Source organism: Copadichromis virginalis, linkage group LG4 (genome assembly GCF_057382275.1).
Source record: "Copadichromis virginalis isolate Kocher_CV1m ecotype Utaka linkage group LG4, C_Virginalis_male_GT1.1, whole genome shotgun sequence".
NCBI classification, from domain to species: domain Eukaryota; kingdom Metazoa; phylum Chordata; class Actinopteri; order Cichliformes; family Cichlidae; genus Copadichromis; species Copadichromis virginalis.
In genome coordinates, this window is record NC_140621.1 from 14,444,140 (window position 1) to 14,462,205 (window position 18,066).

Consider the following 18,066-nt stretch of genomic DNA (forward strand, 5'->3'; position numbering starts at 1 on the left):
CGTATTATTCAGAGCAGATTACGATAAAATAGAAGAAATTAATTTATTTAGGAAATAATAATAATAATAATAATAATAATAATAATAATAATAATAATAATAATAATGTTTGTTGTTTGGTTTTATTGCTTTTGCCGCTCTCTAGTGGATTCACTTTAAAACTACATGACCTCCCATAATGCACTTTCTCCTTTTATTCCCATCATTCCTTGCAGCAAACCTTCTGCACCGGTCAAGATGGCGGACAGAGCAGGTACCGTAATGTGCCTTCTCCCAAAAAAATATTGTCCTGTTTTTGTTTTATATGTCATCATCTTGGCATATAACGAGGCTTTTGGGGACTGAGGGGTGTTTTCTATCAGACAAGCCGTGAATTCGTCACTTGAAGGTCTTTTTCGGACTGAAGGCCTCGCTAAACCCTTTGAGTCACGTCAAGGACTTTGCGTGTCATTGGCGGATTTACTGTGAAAATAAATCTGCAGGCCGCTTTTTTACATTTAACTGCACCTTTCAGAGTGACCTACAGCTTGGATGAAGCTCTAATAATCGTGCTGTTGATAAACGTGTCGATTATATAACGGTTTCTTTAGCTAGCTTGCTCGGTAGCACGCAAACACGGTGCGATTAGCACAAACTAGGATGGTCTCTTTGACCAACTTTAATTGTAAAAAAAACATAAAGAAGAACTTGGGTGCTTGGGTGCCTTGTTGTGTGCTTTATGGTGTTTTTGAAAAGCGGTCCAGCAAACTTTCATTCATTATGTCATCACAATCGGCTACACACACCTGGTAAATTTCAAACTAGCTCCTAGCGAGTCGGCTGCTGTGTTTTGAGTGTAATTGAATTACTGCGACGACTGAAAACATGTTAACAAGTTGTTAATTATTTTGCAGAATTAAGAGCTTCGGTTTTTAATTAGTCTCCGTAACTCTTAGCCTGATAATTATTTGAAAGGTTAATAGTTTATTGGATTTTTTTTTTTTTAAAAAAAGTCAGAAAATATGTAGGGAAATTACAATTTTGTATCCTCGGTACACGATGTTGCCACTTTTTGTCTTCTTAGACAAGCGGTTTAAACGTGTTTTTAGATTGCTAATGTTTGTAATTCAGTGGCATGTTTTTATTCTTTGTTGACAGTGTGCATTTTCAGTGATGACGCTCTTTTTACGTGTTTTTAGTTTCCTTAGCTGAGAAGCGGCTGATGGACGTGAAACTCAACGAGCTGGGAGCCTGGCTTGGAGGTCGAGACTTTACTCCCAATGGCATCCTCTCAGCCATTCGCAGGGGTGAGTACATCTTGCTCCGACTACTTCTGGTGGGCAGGAAAAACGTTTTTCTTTTTTTTATCTACTGGAACTTGGTTTTTAAACACTGACTGATTATTTATATACATTTTTTTCAGCTTGCACTCTCTTCCTCACCTCTCTTATGCACTGTCGGTTGCTTTGGATCTTTGACCCCCACATATTTAAACCCATCCACATTAACTACTTCAGCTTATTGCATCTTTATGGTTTCACCTGTAACGCATCTGTTATGTAAGGAATGTTATTTATGAGGGCTCAGCTCTGCCTTTGGCTAGGCGCTTCCTTAGTACAGGGGTCCTGAACCTCTCCAGTGACTTTATCAGAAAATGGATATGTATATAAAAATAAACAATGGCTTTATGTGTGAATATTTCAGTTTTTGGCATTGATCAGATGTCCAACTCCAGGCCTCGGGGGGGCCAGTGAGGCTAAATTACCTCCTCAACATGTCTTGAAGCTCTCAAGAGGCCTGCCAATGAACTAATCATTTCATTCAGTGGTGTTGACCCAGGGTGTTATCTAAACTCAGCAGGACACCGGCATGGAGTTCGACACCCCTGATCTAAAACACTCTTTACATTTACCAGCAGTACAATTGTGTCCTTAAACACAGATTCTTAAAAAAATATTTTACGATGTGCATCATAGCTCATGTTTATCGCCTTGATTTTTGCTGAACCTCAGTAAAAATGGTCAGCATGGCTGTGTAGTTTTAACTCCCAGTTGGTATGGATTCCAGATCTAAAAACAAAGTGTGAGGGGAAAATGGAATGATTTCTTCACTTTCACCACCAAGTATTTTTAATCTAAAGCTGGACTTTAGTTAAAATTATGTTGAAAATTGACTGTTTTAAAGTTTTTAGATTTCACTTTGATATATTGTCTGATTGGGGCCCCTTAAGATTGATTTGCACAGAAACCTGGGTTGAAAATTATACCTGCTCTGTCTCAAAGTGGATTTAAAAATGCTAGTTTAACTCCACTTCTCTTTTGTTAGTAATAAGTATAAAATAAAGTGAAAATCCAGAATTGAAGTACAAAATAATCAGAAATGGCCCACTGGAGAGTAAGAATCTACTCATTTAGGCTACTTTACACTTAATCTTAGTATCCTTCTTTACATGAGGCTCGTGCTTTGTGGTCTTTTATTTTTTTGAATCACAAATTGCTGAAAAATGTCTCTTGACAGTAAAGGTTGCTGACCCCTGTGCTAGTAGCTTTACTTATACTTGGGACACTAATTTGAGAATCTGGCCTCAGTAGTAATTAAGGTCACAGAATGAGTGCTCCTCTTGCATGTATTGAATACTAAACAGGACACTTGACCATGCTGTTTTCTCTTCTAGGCCATGACAGATACTACAACAAGTACATCAATGTGAAGAAGGGGGGCATCGGTGGTGTAGCTATGCTGCTCGTGGGCTACGTGGCCATCAGCTACTTATGGGAATACGACCACATCAGTAAGAAACACACTCGCTTACAGAGCCTCTTTTCTTTCTTTGCACTCCTGTCACAGTTAACCTCACTGGTTAAAAAAAAAAAAGCTAATATGTTAAACGACTTCTGCTTCTTTTCTTGTAGAACACGATCGCTGGAGGAAGTACCACTGAGCCCCTTCAGGAACGCGTCAGCTCTTTCTATCCTCGGCTCTGTTCATATGTGATTGTTGTGACCAATAAAAAATAAGGATAAGGATTTACTGTTGAGTGTACTGTGTAAATCTCAGAAGTGGCTATGAGAAGATCAGAAATGAGGGGTAAAAAAAATTAATAAAATCTGAAACAAGAACATTTATTTGTACAGACAGAATATGTTCAGACTGTCAACAAAGCGTCTCTTCCAGCTGCTCTGCACTACCGTACCTGCCACACACGGCTGCTAAACAGAGGCTGAAATGTCCAGAATGAGACCGTTGTAGCTAGTGTGGATTTGGGCACTGAGTACAAGCTAAATTACATTCCTAAGATGTTTATCACATTTGTTCAATTTTTTTTTTTTTTTCCCACGGTCAGACTTGGAACATAGCAGTGGCAGTTGCAGTCACATGACCTGAGGAACAACAGCACCTGTATTGGTGTTTGCAGCAGTCTGGACCCTGGGAGTGACTCTTCAAAGTCACCTGTACTGTACAAACCCAGCAAATCAGGCCGGATGACCTTTTTTCTTGTCACTTTCATGTGTCCACAGGCCCCCCTCCCACTGTCCGTGTCTGTCGGGCAGCAGTTAGTCTTTAAGAAACACCAGCATGTAGAGCAGTCTTCCCCATTCTCTCTTCTGCTCACATCAGGGGTGGTGCGCTACAGCACTGAGGTGTTCGGCTGAAGGTTACTGACCACTCAGGAAGGCGAGATGGCCTTTAGTGCATTTGTTGGCATAGTGGCCCTTCTCGCCACACTGCAGACAAGAGGAAGACGGAAATGAAGCAATTAACGACATTTACTGCATGTTCCAGTTGTTCCCAGTAGCGAGGAAAAAAAAAAAAATCCTCTAATTTTAAAGGAGATTGTTTTAGGGGTGTTTTCCCTTCATTATTTACAGTCATATGTGCTGTGAGATTGGTGGCTCTGTTAAAAGTGTACAAGGTTTAAATAATGATATCAGTGAATGTCCAAGTAAATCCTATAACCCAAAACCCCAGGCTGTTGGAACAGCTGCTCCACCCACATTCATACATGTTCAGCATACAATTTGCAAGAGACAGCCAATCAGAAAAAAGTGGGAAGCAAACTTAAAACTGATGATTCCAGATTGTGTTTGAACTGAGGAGCCAGACTCTTGTGCACATTTTTCATCCCAAAGAGATTTGTGTCACCGCCTTTTGCTTTTAGGCAAATGTGTAAAGTACTACACTGTGGAGAGCCAAGAAATTCAGAAAATTGTTCCCCTTTAAGAAGCTGGATAAATTCACAAGAGCACCAGTGATCCATCTTATTCAAGGCTCACTGCAACCACGCAGAGGAAACCAGTATTATAGGTAAAACCTTACAAGTGCATCTAAACTTGAGAAAAGTCTGGTTTTAATGATCTAAATGTATGGCCGGTGCATGCTTTGGCAATATAACCAACCACAGTTTGATTAATGATTGCAATTACGACCAAAGCGAGAGACTGGCATGGCTTTAATCACACAGATGTACAGCCGACTCACCTTGTAGCAGGTGACTTGGTCCAGCGGACGAGGCCCTCTGTTGGCATTTAGATTGTTCTGCTGAGACACAGTAGTCGTGTTGTTCTGCTGCCGCTGGGCTGGGATGGAGTTGGTGAGCTGGATTAAGGAGAGCGACGAGCGACCAATGGTAGGCACGGGCTGCGGCAGGAGGCAAGCAGAGAGACTGTTTTCACTGTGCACCTCAGCAACAGGAACGAACAGTTAAATAGAAGCACCGAGAGTCATGCTGATTCATCCTGTGAGATGGATCCACACCGGCATCGGGATGCATCATTCGAGTGTTTGTGTGCATTCTTACCTTTGCCTGGTTCTGGTTTTGCTGTGGGAGAGGAGGCTGTTCAGAAGCGCCCATAGGCAGCTCAAATCGGGGGCTGTGGAGGAACATCAACGTATAATTTACGTTACTGCAGGGTGAAGTCTCAAAAAACTTTTAATCCAGCTATCCATCATTATAAAATCAAACAAAGACCATTTATACTGGAGTGTAATGTAATGAAATTCCTGCACAATTGCTTGGCAGATTTAACCAACTTAATGTGGAGCAGCGGTCCTATCAGGAATCATACCTGTTGTGTAGGAAGTAAATGTAAAAGGACTACTTACTGCATAAATTTACAGGACTTTCCTTCTGGACAGAAGCCCACCAAGTAGTTCACACAGATCACCCTTCTGGTATGTCGGTGTCGGCAGTCAGGACCTGAGGTAAGAAGACGGAGACACAGATGAGGACAAATAATAAGACGTATTATGTTTTTCTCCATTTAAACCACAGAACAGACAGGCTACGTCTATAAGCAGTGGGTTTGTGGTATTAGTACCAGAATTTGACCTTACCGTGTTTGCAGAAGCCTCGGTCATACCAGGGACAGTCTTTGATCTTGGACTCTGGATCTATGTGTAGGAAAGGACACTCCTTGTTGCTGCATTCACCTGTGAGGGTCGCAGAACAAAACATTAATCAGTACGGCATTCATCTGACAAGATCTGTGCAAAGTTTAACCAAATAAATGCACTCATGATGTCAACTCACCGAACTTTGAGTAGAAGTAGCATTCAGGCATCTTGGTCATGTCGTATTCGTGGAGAAACTCGCACTGGTCTCCCTTCTTACACAGACCTCTGAGCCAGTGCTTACACACCACTGTCTTCTCTCCACTGATGTGACGGAACGGACACATCCCACCTGTGAGACACAGTGCGCTCTGTGACCTTCTCCTCATTAAGACACACATGGCTCTCAGTGTCATGCTGATCACTTAAAACACAATTTAGTACTTTAAATTTGGACATTTTGAGATCAGCAGAGACTGGCCTAATGGCAGGGATTGAAATGGTTACAAAAGTGATTAATAAAGATGGGGGGGAAAGGTCATTTCCCTTGAAGCTATTAGAGGAGTAATATAATTCACAACATTATGAAAATGGGCTATTCTTGGAAATCAGTGAGGTGCAGGCTACTGTAGCAGTGCGTAAACAGTATATCTAAGGCTGTATTTAGACATGAGAGGTCGAGCTTGCTTAAAAAAAGGTCAACCAGCACCGATCTGTGCGTTTGAGTGGCGTGAAGTGTCTAAACTTTAACTTTACGGAAGTTAAAGAGTTCATTGTTGGGGCCGTTCACGCTGCAGTGACATCACCACAGAGTTGAGACCATGTTGTGATTTTACCTTTCTGACACGCAGCTCTCATGAAGAACTCACACACAGCAGACCCGGACTCTGCAGAGACACACACGATCACAGGGTCAATGAACATAAGTAGTCAGTGGCGGTCAACTCTCCCCTCGTCAATTTTACCGTTAATTCCGCTTAAGGTTAACCCGCAGCGGGCTTAGTACCAGCTAGCATCCCAGCACTTACTATCCATGCCGGGGAAAGGCAGCGGCTGGGCTCCCAGCTGCTGCTCCACGGCAATCTCCAGGTCAAACTTGATGTGGTCCACGTTGGCCAGTAAATCCTGCATGTCCCCTGCAGTCTATTCACTCCTCCGATCAGATAAATGTCCGTTTCGGTTAAGCTAGCTCGAAGTCTAGCTACTAGCTACCAAGTTCCCTCTCAGCCTGCTAAGGCGGCTAGCCAAGCTAACTGATAAGTTAGCACCAAACTCCAAACTCCGATACCGAGAATACAACAGATGCCGTAGTTTGTAGGTCTAATGTCGGTTTTAAAGACAAGCCATGGACACGACCGGCCCGTAAATGTTTGTATGTCCCCGAACTACTCCTTGTTCTGTGTGGATGATGGGAGGCGCGCAGGCTGACCTCCGACCTGACAAAATCAGACAAGACTAAACGATCGCAGAGCGCTTCGTTAAATCCACAACTCAACAGTAAGTTTCAGTTTTTCCACATGATGAAGAAATGCTGCTTTAGTAAAATCTGTCAGCATTTCTCTTTGGGCTTAAACTGTAAGAAATGAGAAAAATTACAGGAAAAAACCGTGGAGCCAAAACAGAAATTTCTATAGTAGATCATTTGTAATCTGAATGTAAGAGCATTGAAATCAGAAATTACTGTAGTGTAGCATGAATAGCCAGGGGGGAGCTGGAAGGAAAAGATGTAAAACTGATTACATTTGGATTCTGGTGCCCCTTTATGTCTGACACCATTGGTACAAAACAGGCCCGACAAGGTTTTATTCAGCTTCACCGAAGTGTTTTTTTTTCTTTATAAAATCCATCGCTGTTGCTTTCGTGCATTTATTATGATTATTATAGAGCTTCTCAGTGGGAAAGCTGAGGGTACTGGGATGTGTTATTTTGATCTTCAATGATTGATTGATTGAATCTTTATTTTGAACATGTTGAAAAAGTACAACAAAATAGAATTAAAAGAGACAAATGAACAAAGCAAAACAAAAGGAAAACGAGCAACCACAACTCCAATTAACGTTCATGTTCAAAAAGGAGCAGGAAGAAGCATAAGCTTATTTAATCCCACCCCTTTTCCACTATCTAGTATCAATAGACTACAGAAATACCTCATTGCAATTACATTATATGTTATGTGTAATTTTTTTTTTTTTATATATATACATATATGTTTCTATCTATCCATACATACGTATATACACACATATACACATCATGTTGAGCAAAACCTGATTTTGGCTCATTTGAACCCAAACACTAATCAACACTTCTCAAACCGAGCTTGTCTGTTGATGGAGTTCAAATTCAACTTTTATTCGCCACATGCAGTGGCAGGTTGCCCTGCAGTGGAATGCAGGGCAACCTGCCCCCCGACTTTACACACACAACACAGACATCACATAGGGATACAAGTCAGAGAACGGTTGCATTACAGAAAAAACAATGAAATATACACTACAATGGGAAAGTACAAGAGGAAAAAAAGAGACCTCTACTCATACTGGGCTATAGGAGGACAGCATGAGAACAGGAAACAAAAAAAACTCCTCAGGACAGAAAGCACATAAATGTCCACAGTACAACATTATAGAGCACGTGACGAGCAACAGGGTTGGGTAGGGGAAAGGAGTAATCCCAGGCAACACAGCAGCCATCCTGCCCCTCGCCGTCTCTCCAGTGCGGGTCCAGACCCGCCTCGTGTTCCCAGGAGGCAACAAGCATCGAAGGCATTGGAAGGGGAGGGGGGATGTGTGAGTGCTTATCAGTGTAAGTGTATGTGTGTCCGTGTCCATAGTTCAGCTGAGACAGTTTCCTTCGCCCTACCAGGCTAAGTAAACAGTCTATCAGTCCCTCCAGGGCACTTGGGCTCACCCGAGCCCAGACTTCTCCTTGAGAAAAGGGTGTCAATAGCATTCAGAGACCAGTTGATCAAATCCATAATTCTCTTTTAGGTTTTAGAGAACAGACTGTGAGAGAGTGTTCCAGGGAAAGTAATACACACGAGACAAGACAAGGACACAAGAGGCTAAGCAGGGAAGATAAGGGGAAGGAGGAGAGGAGAAAAGTGCGACTGCAAACAAGATTCTAATCTAAAATAATCAAATGTATAGATTAAGAAAAATTTAAAACCCCCAAACCAGTGATTGTACCAACATTTGTAGTTTTCAGTAGAAACATATCAGATTCTTGTTTCCAATAAAATTGGGACACCACGTAAAATGTAAATAAGGTTGTTTGTTTAATTTAAAATTGGTACAAAATAGAGATGGACCGATCCGATATTACGTATCGGTATCGGTCCGATACTGACCTAAATTACTGGATCGGATATCGGAGAAAAATAAAAAATGTAATCCGATCCATTAAATATCACGAAAGCACCTCGCAAAACTTGCAACACGCCGTAACTCACCTCAGAACGTTAGCAGTCGGAGCAGTATGCATCACGTGATAGAGCAGCTGTGGCATGCCGGACCTGTCGGTGGTCTGGATAGCATTTGGAGCTTCGCTAGCAACCTGGCATTTCATCTCCGACAAAGTTATCCCCGAGAGAAGTAAAGCAAGTGTGTAAGTCCATCTCTGAATGTTTGTAAAGCATTCCTGCGTTAAGCTTAACGAGCGACTGCCTCTCGCTCTCCGGCTGCTACTTCAATCGTGAAACTGCTAATGATCAGCTGATCGGCTTTTCTGTCGCGAGTCCGTCTCTCTTGTTTGTTTTTGGCCCACTTTGCACCAGAAAGAGGAAACCAGCGGCTGAACAACAGCAGAACGTTTAAGCTTGATAAGCTGTTGTTAGAATTTATTTAATATTACTTTCTACACCAGGATCTTTTTCTACGTAGCTGACGCTGGTAACTGTGCAGGGGCGGATCTAGCAAAGTTTAGCCAGGGGGGCCGATAGGGCATGAACAGGGAAAAGGGGGCACAAAGACATACTTTTCTTTCTTATTCTCATTTAAAATGTCGAGCTTTTAATAAATAATTATCTGACACCCAAAGTTTTAATTTGATGTAAAATGAATAGAAGTCCATTATTGTATATAGTAACTATTAAGTCTAATATATATACCCTAGTAAGCTATAGTACTTTTTACTTTGGGAAGGTACCATCTGTGCAGTCTGCAATTTTGTTGAAGAAAGATGTTGAATCTATTTAATATTTCTTGAAAAATAATTGATTTCTGTGCATTTTTTTTCACACTGCATCAAATTAAGGTTGATTACGTCGATTAAGCATCATGAGGTGGCGCGTGAGGGGTGGTTCCTTATTTTTTATTTATTTCTTTTTGTTGTTGCTGGGAGTTGGAACCCTATTAGTTAGGTTGCTTAATATTTACGCTAAGTACTCTTTAAAATACCAGAATAGGGAGGATGGTGTAGGTCTAAGTTTATTAGATTGATCAGTATTGCTGAACTATGAAATATTTTTTTTGTATACAGGTATAACAGAATAGCTTTAGTGTAGTTGTTGTTTTAAACTTGAGTATGAACTTGCAGACTTGCAAAATGCAGCAAGATATTTTAAAAAACAGTTTTGTTGATTAAAAAACACTATATCGGATTCATATCGGTATCGGCAGATATCCAAATTTATGATATCGGTATCGGTATCGGACATAAAAAAGTGGTATCGTGCCATCTCTAGTACAAAAGCAACATATGAAAGGTAGAAAATTAGATATTCTTTTTTTAATTGGATGCCAGCAGCATGCTATGCTGTTTCAGTGTTTTCTAATGTCCTGTATCACCTGATCTTTCAGGATTACTGACCGTTTTTCCTGAAAGAGACTATGTTATAGCATATACAGATTCATACAGCAGTATCCAGTTTGAGTGAAAATCCAAGTCCAGGATATCTCTTCACTGAGAATTGTACTAGGAAGAAAAAATGTCTACTGGAGAAAACTTATTTTCACCCTTTGAAACCAACGTCCAGGTTTCACAGGAACACAGGCTCTGGATATTCGACTCTCTGTGGACTCGTTCTCATCAAGGTGATTTGAATTTTAATGACCCCTTAACTTTTATTCTACCAGAATTTTCATTTGTCCAGTGCTCTTGTAATGACATTCCAGCCAGCATCAGCTGTTTTTCTATTGCTGCTAAATCAAGATTATTAAACCACTGTAAGCTTCCAATATCTACTTTACTTAATCAGAGTCCAGAGCACTGATGTACTTAGACTGGGGGAAAAAATAAAGCAAAACAAAACATAACAGCTGAGGTTTCGTTCATTCTTAGTTTATTCAGAATGTAATTATTTTATTTTCAAAGTTGTACTTACGATACTATATACTGAAAATGTGGTAGTTTGCTACAAAACCTCTGAAGTGTAATCTTAATAAAGATGAAAGTGAGATTTCTGATGAGCTCAAAGCTTAAATATGATTGTAACACCCGACCATGAAGCTAAATGGAAAACACGTAAAAATGGGAAAGGCTCAGTAACAACACAGAATAATTCGATGGTTATTAAATCTGTTTGAACAGAAATCGTGTCTATCCATGCGAACTGTGAGTCGACAGTCAAAATAAAGGAAAAACAAAAACCCAGCATCATATGCCTTCGTACTAATCTTCTTGAATCATCCGTTCAGCTGCATTTAGAGTCTGAACTGCGCTCTACAGCTCGGGTAGACCTGGCATTGGGAATTGTCCGGCGAAAGCCTCCACCTCAACCCTGATCTCCGCTACCCGCTGCTGGAACTTCTCTCCCTGGGATAATGCCTGAACAAACGCCTTCAGAGTGGCTTTGGGATCCAGACTTTTCTGCACCTCCACAGTCAGTTCAATGCCTGCGGAAGAATGGAAAGCATGGGTTATTTACATTTTGTTTGTGAGAAATCTTTTTACACCAATTCCTCCTTTAAAGAAATAAATTACCTCTGTGGATGAACTCAGCCACTTTCCTGAAGTCATTCTCCACCAAGCCTCTGGAGGTAAGAGCCGGCGAGCCGAACCTCAGGCCGCTAGGTCGCAAAGCACTTTTATCTCCTACAAAGATGTACGAGAAAAACTAAGAATGGGACTTTGCAGAGACACCAATCAAGCAAAAATGGGATCTATCTACTTAAAAAAAAAAAAAATCTTATTGTACATCTTTAAATTTCACTTAACTTACATTTTAACTACTGATTTTATCTACTGTTCTGAGTTTATCTACTGTTTTTTTTAAATCAATTTTAAATCATGCTTTATTGTTTTTGTTTTTTAATTTCTGTGTAAAGCACTTTGAATCACCTTGTTGTTGAATTGTGCTATATAAATAAACTTGCCTTATTCCTCTTCTTCTGAGCATGTTTATGACAAAAGAATTTCCCTCAGGATAAATAAAGTTCTTATCCCATCTTAAATATGAAATGTTCCTTACTTGCCATACTCGTGTATGGAAAACTACTTTGCCTTACACACACACGCACACACACACTCACTAACTACCTGGACAGGTGTTTTTATTACAAGCAATGGCACATGCTTCCAGGACCTTCTCTGCTCGTCCTCCATCGGTTCCCTTGCTGCGCAGGTCCAGCAGGATCAGATGGTTGTCAGAGCCGCCTGCACATTAAGAGATTACAAAAAGGAACATTAGATGAGCATGAAGCTACAAATCATCCATCCACCTTTTTAACCCCACTGAGATAGTGGAGCGCTACACACTGGGCAGGCTACTCCATCACAGAGAGATGATCAATCATTCAGGCTCACTCAGGCTCAGGATCATCAGTTAAGTCAATGACCATATAAGGCTGATGCTGTAATTCAATTTTAATGAATTGATATTTTCCCCCTTTGCACCTACACGCTGCTGCACTCTCGTCTTCCAATCAAAGCAGTGCAGCAGATCTTTCATTAGGCATTTCAAAAGCTATCGTTTTCTTCTTCTGAAAAAGACTCAAAATCAGTTCTTTTGAGAGCAGATCCAATTTTAGGGAAAAGAAAGTCACATGGTGCAAGATCAGGCAAATACAGAGTGTGGTGTGGACCAAAGAACCTTTCAGAGAGAGCAGTGTGGGTCCTGATGAAAGAGGGAACCATTTTCCAACAGTTGTAGCCTCTTTTTCTTCACCCTTAGATAAAAATGTTCAAGAACCCATTTATAATAGAGTTTTGGTTCAATCCCTTTTGTTAATTCCTCTAGAACCCCGTCCTCTAATCCATAATTATGCTCTTAATGTCAAAGAAAACCGTTAACACAGCCTTGAACTTGAATTCTTTCATCCTTGGCAACCCAGGTGATGTCCAACCTTCTCCAGATATAAATACTCCGGATTTGCTTCAATTTGTTTCACGAGTTTATCCCAACCGTGGGATAAACTTTGCCTAAATGTCCTTCATGTTGTGCAAAGATTTCCCTAAGTCTCTTTGTTGATGGACACATTGCTGCAATCATTCTGACGCCTTCATTTGATTTGTTTTCGAACACTCGTTCTTGGGCATCCATGGTGTTCCCCGTCCTCGGCATCCTCCGAAACATTCACAGGATCTTTACTGCCACGCAAACACACATGAACATGCTGGCCTTCTGAAATTTATAAACAACCCTCTCTTTTGAACTATATATAAGGGAGGCTTTATAAAGCATCGCATGCACCATGTCTCATGTTCACATAGGACATCAATCAAATAAGATTGAGCAGGGATGGATGGTCAAGTTATTGCGGGATTGGAAACTTCAAGCCTCTTTTACTCTGAAGAATGAAAAAATAAAAAGTAAAGGGGCTTAGTTATACTTTTTGCATCCATGTTGATTGCTCTTCTCCCACTCAGTGTATTTTCAGCTGGCTGTCATGGCAATTTTCTCTTCCACTTGTCTATTATGGTGCTCTGCAGTACTTACCGGTGACAATCTTGTAGCCATGGTCAATAAGAGCGCTGGATAGAGCCCTGCAGTTAGCGAGAACCTGCAATTGATAGGCCTTGAACTCTGGTGTCATGGCTTGCTTCAGAGCTACAGCAACACCTGCCATTTGTAGGAAAAGAAACAAACAAAACATGAGCCCAGTGAGAGACATGAAAATTAGTAAAAAGCGAAAGTGGAAGAAAATGATGACCTGCGATGGCGTGGTTGTGCGGTCCTCCCTGCAGTCCGGGAAACACGGCCTGGTTAATCAACGACTCCAAGTTGTACAGAGTCTCTTTTCCTTTGGCGTCCACATTCCGCACTCCTGAAGAGATGGAGTGAAGACGAGAAAGAGGAGAAGGTCAAATAAAAATAGTGAATTCACAGATATCAGTGTGGGGAAGAGCAGATTTACAACAAGACAAAGGGAGAAAAAGCTTCAGGTCCGTTTTATACCTTTTCTGTAGAAAATAAGCCCAGCACGGCAGCCACGCAGTGTTTTGTGCGTCGTCGTGGTAACAATGTCACAATGCTCAAAGGGTGAGGGCACCACTCCGGCAGCCACTAATCCACTTATGTGAGCCATGTCTCCCATCAGATAGGCACCGTTCTCATTAGCAATCTGCTTCAAGCGGGCATAGTCAAGGTTGCGAGAATAGCAGCTTGTTCCTGAGAAAGACAAAAAAAAGACAAAGTGTAGAGATTTTCTTTTCTTCCCCCGACAAATACCCTCAGATTTAAAGTTCCCAGTCACTGCTCACTGATGCATAAAAGTAAAAAGATAAAAACATAGGAGGGATGAACTACCTGCGATGATGAGTTTAGGGTGGAAGAGTCGTGCATTTTCCTGCAGCCTGTCGTAGTCGATGTAGCCAGTCTCTGGATGGACCTGGACAGAGAAGCAGCAGACCACATCATAACCAGGAGAATAACCTCCTCCTAAACATCAGCAAGACTAAGGAGCTGATCGTGGACTTCACTACAAAGCAGGCGAGGAATTACAAACCCCTCATCATCAGTGGCACGCCAGTGGAGAGAGTGGACAGTTTCCGATACCTGGGTGTCCACATCACTCAGGACCTGTCATGGTCCTGTCACATCAACACCCTGGTTAAGAAAGCCCGTCAGCGTCTCTTCTTCCTCAGAAGACTTAGAGACTTCCATCTGCCACTGAAGGTGCTCAAGAACTTCTACTCCTGCACCATCGAGAGCGTCCTGACGTCAAACATCTGCACCTGGTTTGGGAACAGCACCAAGCAGGACAGACGAGATCTGCAAAGAGTGGTGCGCTCGGCCGAACGCATCATTCAATCAGAGCTCCCTGACCTGCTGTCCATCTACACCAAGCGGTGCAAGTCCAAAGCTAGGAAGATTATGATGGACCTCTCCCATCGCAACAATGGACTCTTCTCACTGTTGAGGTCTGGGAAGCGCTTCCGCTCCCTTAAGGCCAAAACAGAGAGACTGAGGAGGAGCTTCTTCCCCCAGGCTATTCGGGGCCTGAACCAGGTGTAGGACTGGACTCTCCCACACACGTCACTATAAGACTGGACTCTCACACACGTCACCACACGCACCACCACACATTTCCTATAATCCTATAATTTATAATCCTTATAATCTTTATAATCTCTTCTGCTATTTGCACATTCTTTACTGTAAATTCCTAAGTTAATTTGTAAATTCTGTAGGAAACTGTAAATTGTAAATATTGTAAAACTTTCTTCTGTCATTTAATGGTCGGGCATTGTACAGCTACAAGCATTTCACCCCCATGTCACACTGTGTATGGTTGTGTGTGACAAATAAAATTTGAATTTGAAACCAAAATATAACACCTGCTATACACAAGATGAGGACAACACCACATAGTTGGACTTTGGATAAAACTTGAACCAAAGTGAAATCAGTTGTTTTGATTTTGCCCACATTTACAAACATAGACAGCCACAGCAGATACTGATCAATTTTAATGAATCTGACGATATTTTTTTCAGCATGAATGGCATCACAACCCGTGGGAGATTCAGTCAAACTTCACAGATGTGTAGTTCATTGAGTCTGAAGTACTCACTGGTGTTACAGATGGTGTGCTCCCACCACGAGGTGATTTCTAGTGCTCACTTTTGTTTCCAAAAATCTTATCTTTGACCTTATACACCACCTTAAACAGCAATATCTAGTCAGCCGATCTTATGACTTTAATTGAATGAATTTAAGTATGTAGACATGATCAGCGCGACATGCTGAAGTTCATATTGAGCATTAGAATGGGGACAAAAAGATGTTTTAAGTGACTTTTAATGTGGTATGATTGTTGGTCTGAGTGTTTCAGAAACTGCTGAGTGAGTGGCAGTTCTCTGATGAAAAAGCTCTGTCACTGTCAGAGAAGAATGGCCAAACTGCTTTGAGCTGATAGGAAGGGAACAGTAACTCAAATAACCGCCTTGATTCTGTGATTTGTCCCAGCTGTCGTGAGGAAATACCAGAGCACATCGCATCTTTGAGAAATTTGTTCCCAACTCCGACAGAGCCTTTTGGTTCCCGACCATACGTGCACATACATACCTTGTATGGCATGGACTCAAAGAAGATTGAGGTTGCCGAGATTTTTTTCTTCTCAGTCATGAAGCCGTGTGTCAGGTGACCTCCATCTGGAAGATCCAGCCCCATGATCCTGCCGTGGGGCTCCACAACAGCCGTGTAGACGGCGAAGTTTGCAGGTGACCCTTACAGAGAAGCACAAACGGTATGACAGTAAGTGACAGGAGCACGGCAGATGTTGCATGCCAACGGGTGTAGTCAGACTCAGATTTAAATGCATCCATATTTGATACCCGAGTATGGCTGAACGTTGACACCCCATTTCTCCGAGTCCAGACTGTAGGCCTCCAGTGCTCTCTTCTGACAAAGTCTTTCTAGCTCATCGATATGCTCCGTACCACCGTAGTACCTGTACACATGAATCATGCTCACCATTACAAATAATGTTCATAATGTTAATGCCACACTAATGAGATTGAGCCAGTTGGGATTTTAACTAGATTGTACCTCTGGCCAGGATAGCCCTCGGAGTATTTGTTGTTCATACAGGAACCCAGCGCTTCAAGAACAGCTCTGCTGGCAAAGTTCTCAGATGCTATCAGCTCCAAACCGTACGTCTGCCTGTGCTTCTCTTTTTTAATAATGGAGAACACCTGAACACACACACACACACACACACACACACACACACACACACACACACACACACACACCTGTTAGGTGGGAACTCTCAAAGGCCCATTATTAGGTACACGTTTATTAGGTAATTTGATGTTTTACCTCCACTAAACACAAACCTCTGAGTCGTTGACTGCCAGCGGCTCCAGCAGCATCTTGTTGTGCGATTCCCATTCTTCTTTGCTTATATGATGGGCGTTAGATAAAGACATGATTGCTGTTTTTTTCTTGGTCTCACAAAGTGGAAATCTAAAAGATGAGACTTTTACACAGACATAAAAACAATATCAATTTGAAAGAAATGAACATCTGTGTGTGATGACACAGCATGCAGACAGCGCTGCTGACAAACTGGCCCTACAGATGCTCCATTATTGCAGCACAAAGCCTCAGACAAAGAGTGAATATGCAGCAGCACACCACCCCTGCTACAGTATTATAGTGATAAGGCTAAACTTTGAACCATAGCACTGCCCAAAAAGGTCACTGAACTACACAATCACTGGTTATTTTGTAACCCAGATAACAAGCTCACTGCTCCATGAAATCCACAGCTGCCAGATCTTTATCAGACTGTCTCTCCTCATGACAGTCATGCATCTGTGCAGCGCATGCTTCTCATTACATCTCCTGACTGACCCAGAAAGACAGCAACAGCTGTTCAGTGCACACGCTGGCTAAACCTGAACTGAGAGGACCCCTGAACACATCATCAAGTTTAAAAAACACAAAACGTGAAAACTTCTACCTGCAGAGCTAATCTGCTTTAACGAAGGTTAAAGTGCAAAACACATTTACTTCTCCACATATTTTCTCCCTGCTCGCATTAACATTACCGTCCTCTGTGTGTGAAACTTTAACCAGCTCACCGTCTGTGGAGACTCCCGCGCTGTCAGCCGTACACTGAGCTGAAGTTCGAGCCCCAGAGCGCCAACAGTAATATCTGCTTCACAGCGGAGGGTAAAGTCCGCCAAACTTCCCACCAATCAGCGCATCGCTTCTTCTTCGTTTGCTTTTTATCCTGCGTGCTACATTCTTTACTGCCACCTTGTGCTACGGGCACAGACATGAAGACGACTGTGAGGAAAAATGGAGATCAGCTCACCGGACACATTATTAGGCACACTTATTAGCATGCTCATTAACTAAAAAAAATTTAATCAGCCAATCACATGACAGCTCATCTCCATCTCTAGATCAGGTTCAAAGTAACCATCAGCACGGAGAAGAAAGGTGATTTAAATGTCTATTCTGAGGATTTGCTGTGATATTCCCACACAAACATATGTAGTTTACAGAGAATGATCTGAAAAGGGGAAAATATCCAGTGAGCAGCAGTTCAGCTAACCCCCTTCCACCGTAGGAATCTTACAGTGGACTGAAAGCAGGAGACATTGCATTGGAAAACTTTGCAAAGAATTTTATTTCTTGTAAATGTAGTCATTAATAATAGGAGGGGTTGTGGGTTGTTGTTGTTTTTTTACTTACCTCACATTGGCCATGTTTAGTAGCTGCTTTTCTGGATTTTTAATGTACAATTTTATATTCAGTTAAAACAAACATTACTTTTGTCCTTGTGCCTTACTCCTCAGTCCCTCACATAGACCGGTGTCTGTGGAAGAATCCCAGCAGATCAGCAGTTTCTGAAATATTCA

The 18,066-nt window shown here is 41.8% G+C and overlaps 3 protein-coding genes across 3 annotated transcripts; 1 reads left to right on the forward strand and 2 right to left on the reverse strand.

Moving 5' to 3' along the window:
- The first annotated feature begins 222 nt into the window (after positions 1-222).
- On the forward strand, positions 223-3,005 carry atp5mf (ATP synthase membrane subunit f). The gene is made up of 4 exons (XM_085453734.1): positions 223-253; positions 1,179-1,286; positions 2,654-2,770; positions 2,892-3,005. Exons 1-4 carry the CDS (start codon positions 238-240, stop codon positions 2,918-2,920), a joined length of 270 nt encoding a protein of 89 aa, XP_085309860.1. The 5' UTR covers positions 223-237; the 3' UTR covers positions 2,921-3,005.
- An 80-nt stretch (positions 3,006-3,085) lies between these two features.
- Positions 3,086-6,804, reverse strand: cpsf4 (cleavage and polyadenylation specific factor 4). Its single transcript, XM_085453733.1, has 8 exons — positions 6,339-6,804; positions 6,147-6,197; positions 5,510-5,662; positions 5,314-5,409; positions 5,083-5,176; positions 4,778-4,850; positions 4,459-4,617; positions 3,086-3,704 (listed from the first exon to the last, which is right to left on the reverse strand). Exons 1-8 carry the CDS (start codon positions 6,439-6,441, stop codon positions 3,636-3,638), a joined length of 798 nt encoding a protein of 265 aa, XP_085309859.1. The 5' UTR covers positions 6,442-6,804; the 3' UTR covers positions 3,086-3,635.
- Positions 6,805-10,574: 3,770 nt separating this feature from the next.
- shmt1 (serine hydroxymethyltransferase 1 (soluble)) lies at positions 10,575-17,386 on the reverse strand. Its single transcript, XM_085453735.1, has 12 exons — positions 17,281-17,386; positions 16,531-16,673; positions 16,241-16,386; positions 16,027-16,142; positions 15,758-15,918; positions 13,997-14,078; positions 13,646-13,858; positions 13,401-13,514; positions 13,187-13,309; positions 11,788-11,904; positions 11,233-11,343; positions 10,575-11,144 (listed from the first exon to the last, which is right to left on the reverse strand). The coding sequence occupies exons 2-12, from the start codon at positions 16,621-16,623 to the stop codon at positions 10,972-10,974; spliced, it is 1,449 nt and encodes a 482-aa protein (XP_085309861.1). The 5' UTR covers positions 16,624-16,673; positions 17,281-17,386; the 3' UTR covers positions 10,575-10,971.
- Between the last annotated feature and the right edge of the window lie 680 nt (positions 17,387-18,066).

Coding starts and splice junctions, on each gene's coding strand:
- shmt1 (XM_085453735.1), bottom strand. CDS start 16,623: ATGTCTTTATCTAACGCCCATCATATAAGCAAAGAAGAATGGGAATCG. Junction 16,387..16,530: donor TGGCAGTCAACGACTCAGAG/GTTTGTGTTTAG, acceptor GTGTGTGTTCAG/GTGTTCTCCATTATTAAAAA. Junction 16,143..16,240: donor GAGGGCTATCCTGGCCAGAG/GTACAATCTAGT, acceptor TCATGTGTACAG/GTACTACGGTGGTACGGAGC.
- atp5mf (XM_085453734.1), top strand. Junction 1,287..2,653: donor CCTCTCAGCCATTCGCAGGG/GTGAGTACATCT, acceptor TTTCTCTTCTAG/GCCATGACAGATACTACAAC. Junction 2,771..2,891: donor ATGGGAATACGACCACATCA/GTAAGAAACACA, acceptor CTTTTCTTGTAG/AACACGATCGCTGGAGGAAG.
- cpsf4 (XM_085453733.1), bottom strand. CDS start 6,441: ATGCAGGATTTACTGGCCAACGTGGACCACATCAAGTTTGACCTGGAG. Junction 5,177..5,313: donor CCGAGGCTTCTGCAAACACG/GTAAGGTCAAAT, acceptor TTCTTACCTCAG/GTCCTGACTGCCGACACCGA. Junction 3,705..4,458: donor ACCAAGTCACCTGCTACAAG/GTGAGTCGGCTG, acceptor TCTTGTCTGCAG/TGTGGCGAGAAGGGCCACTA.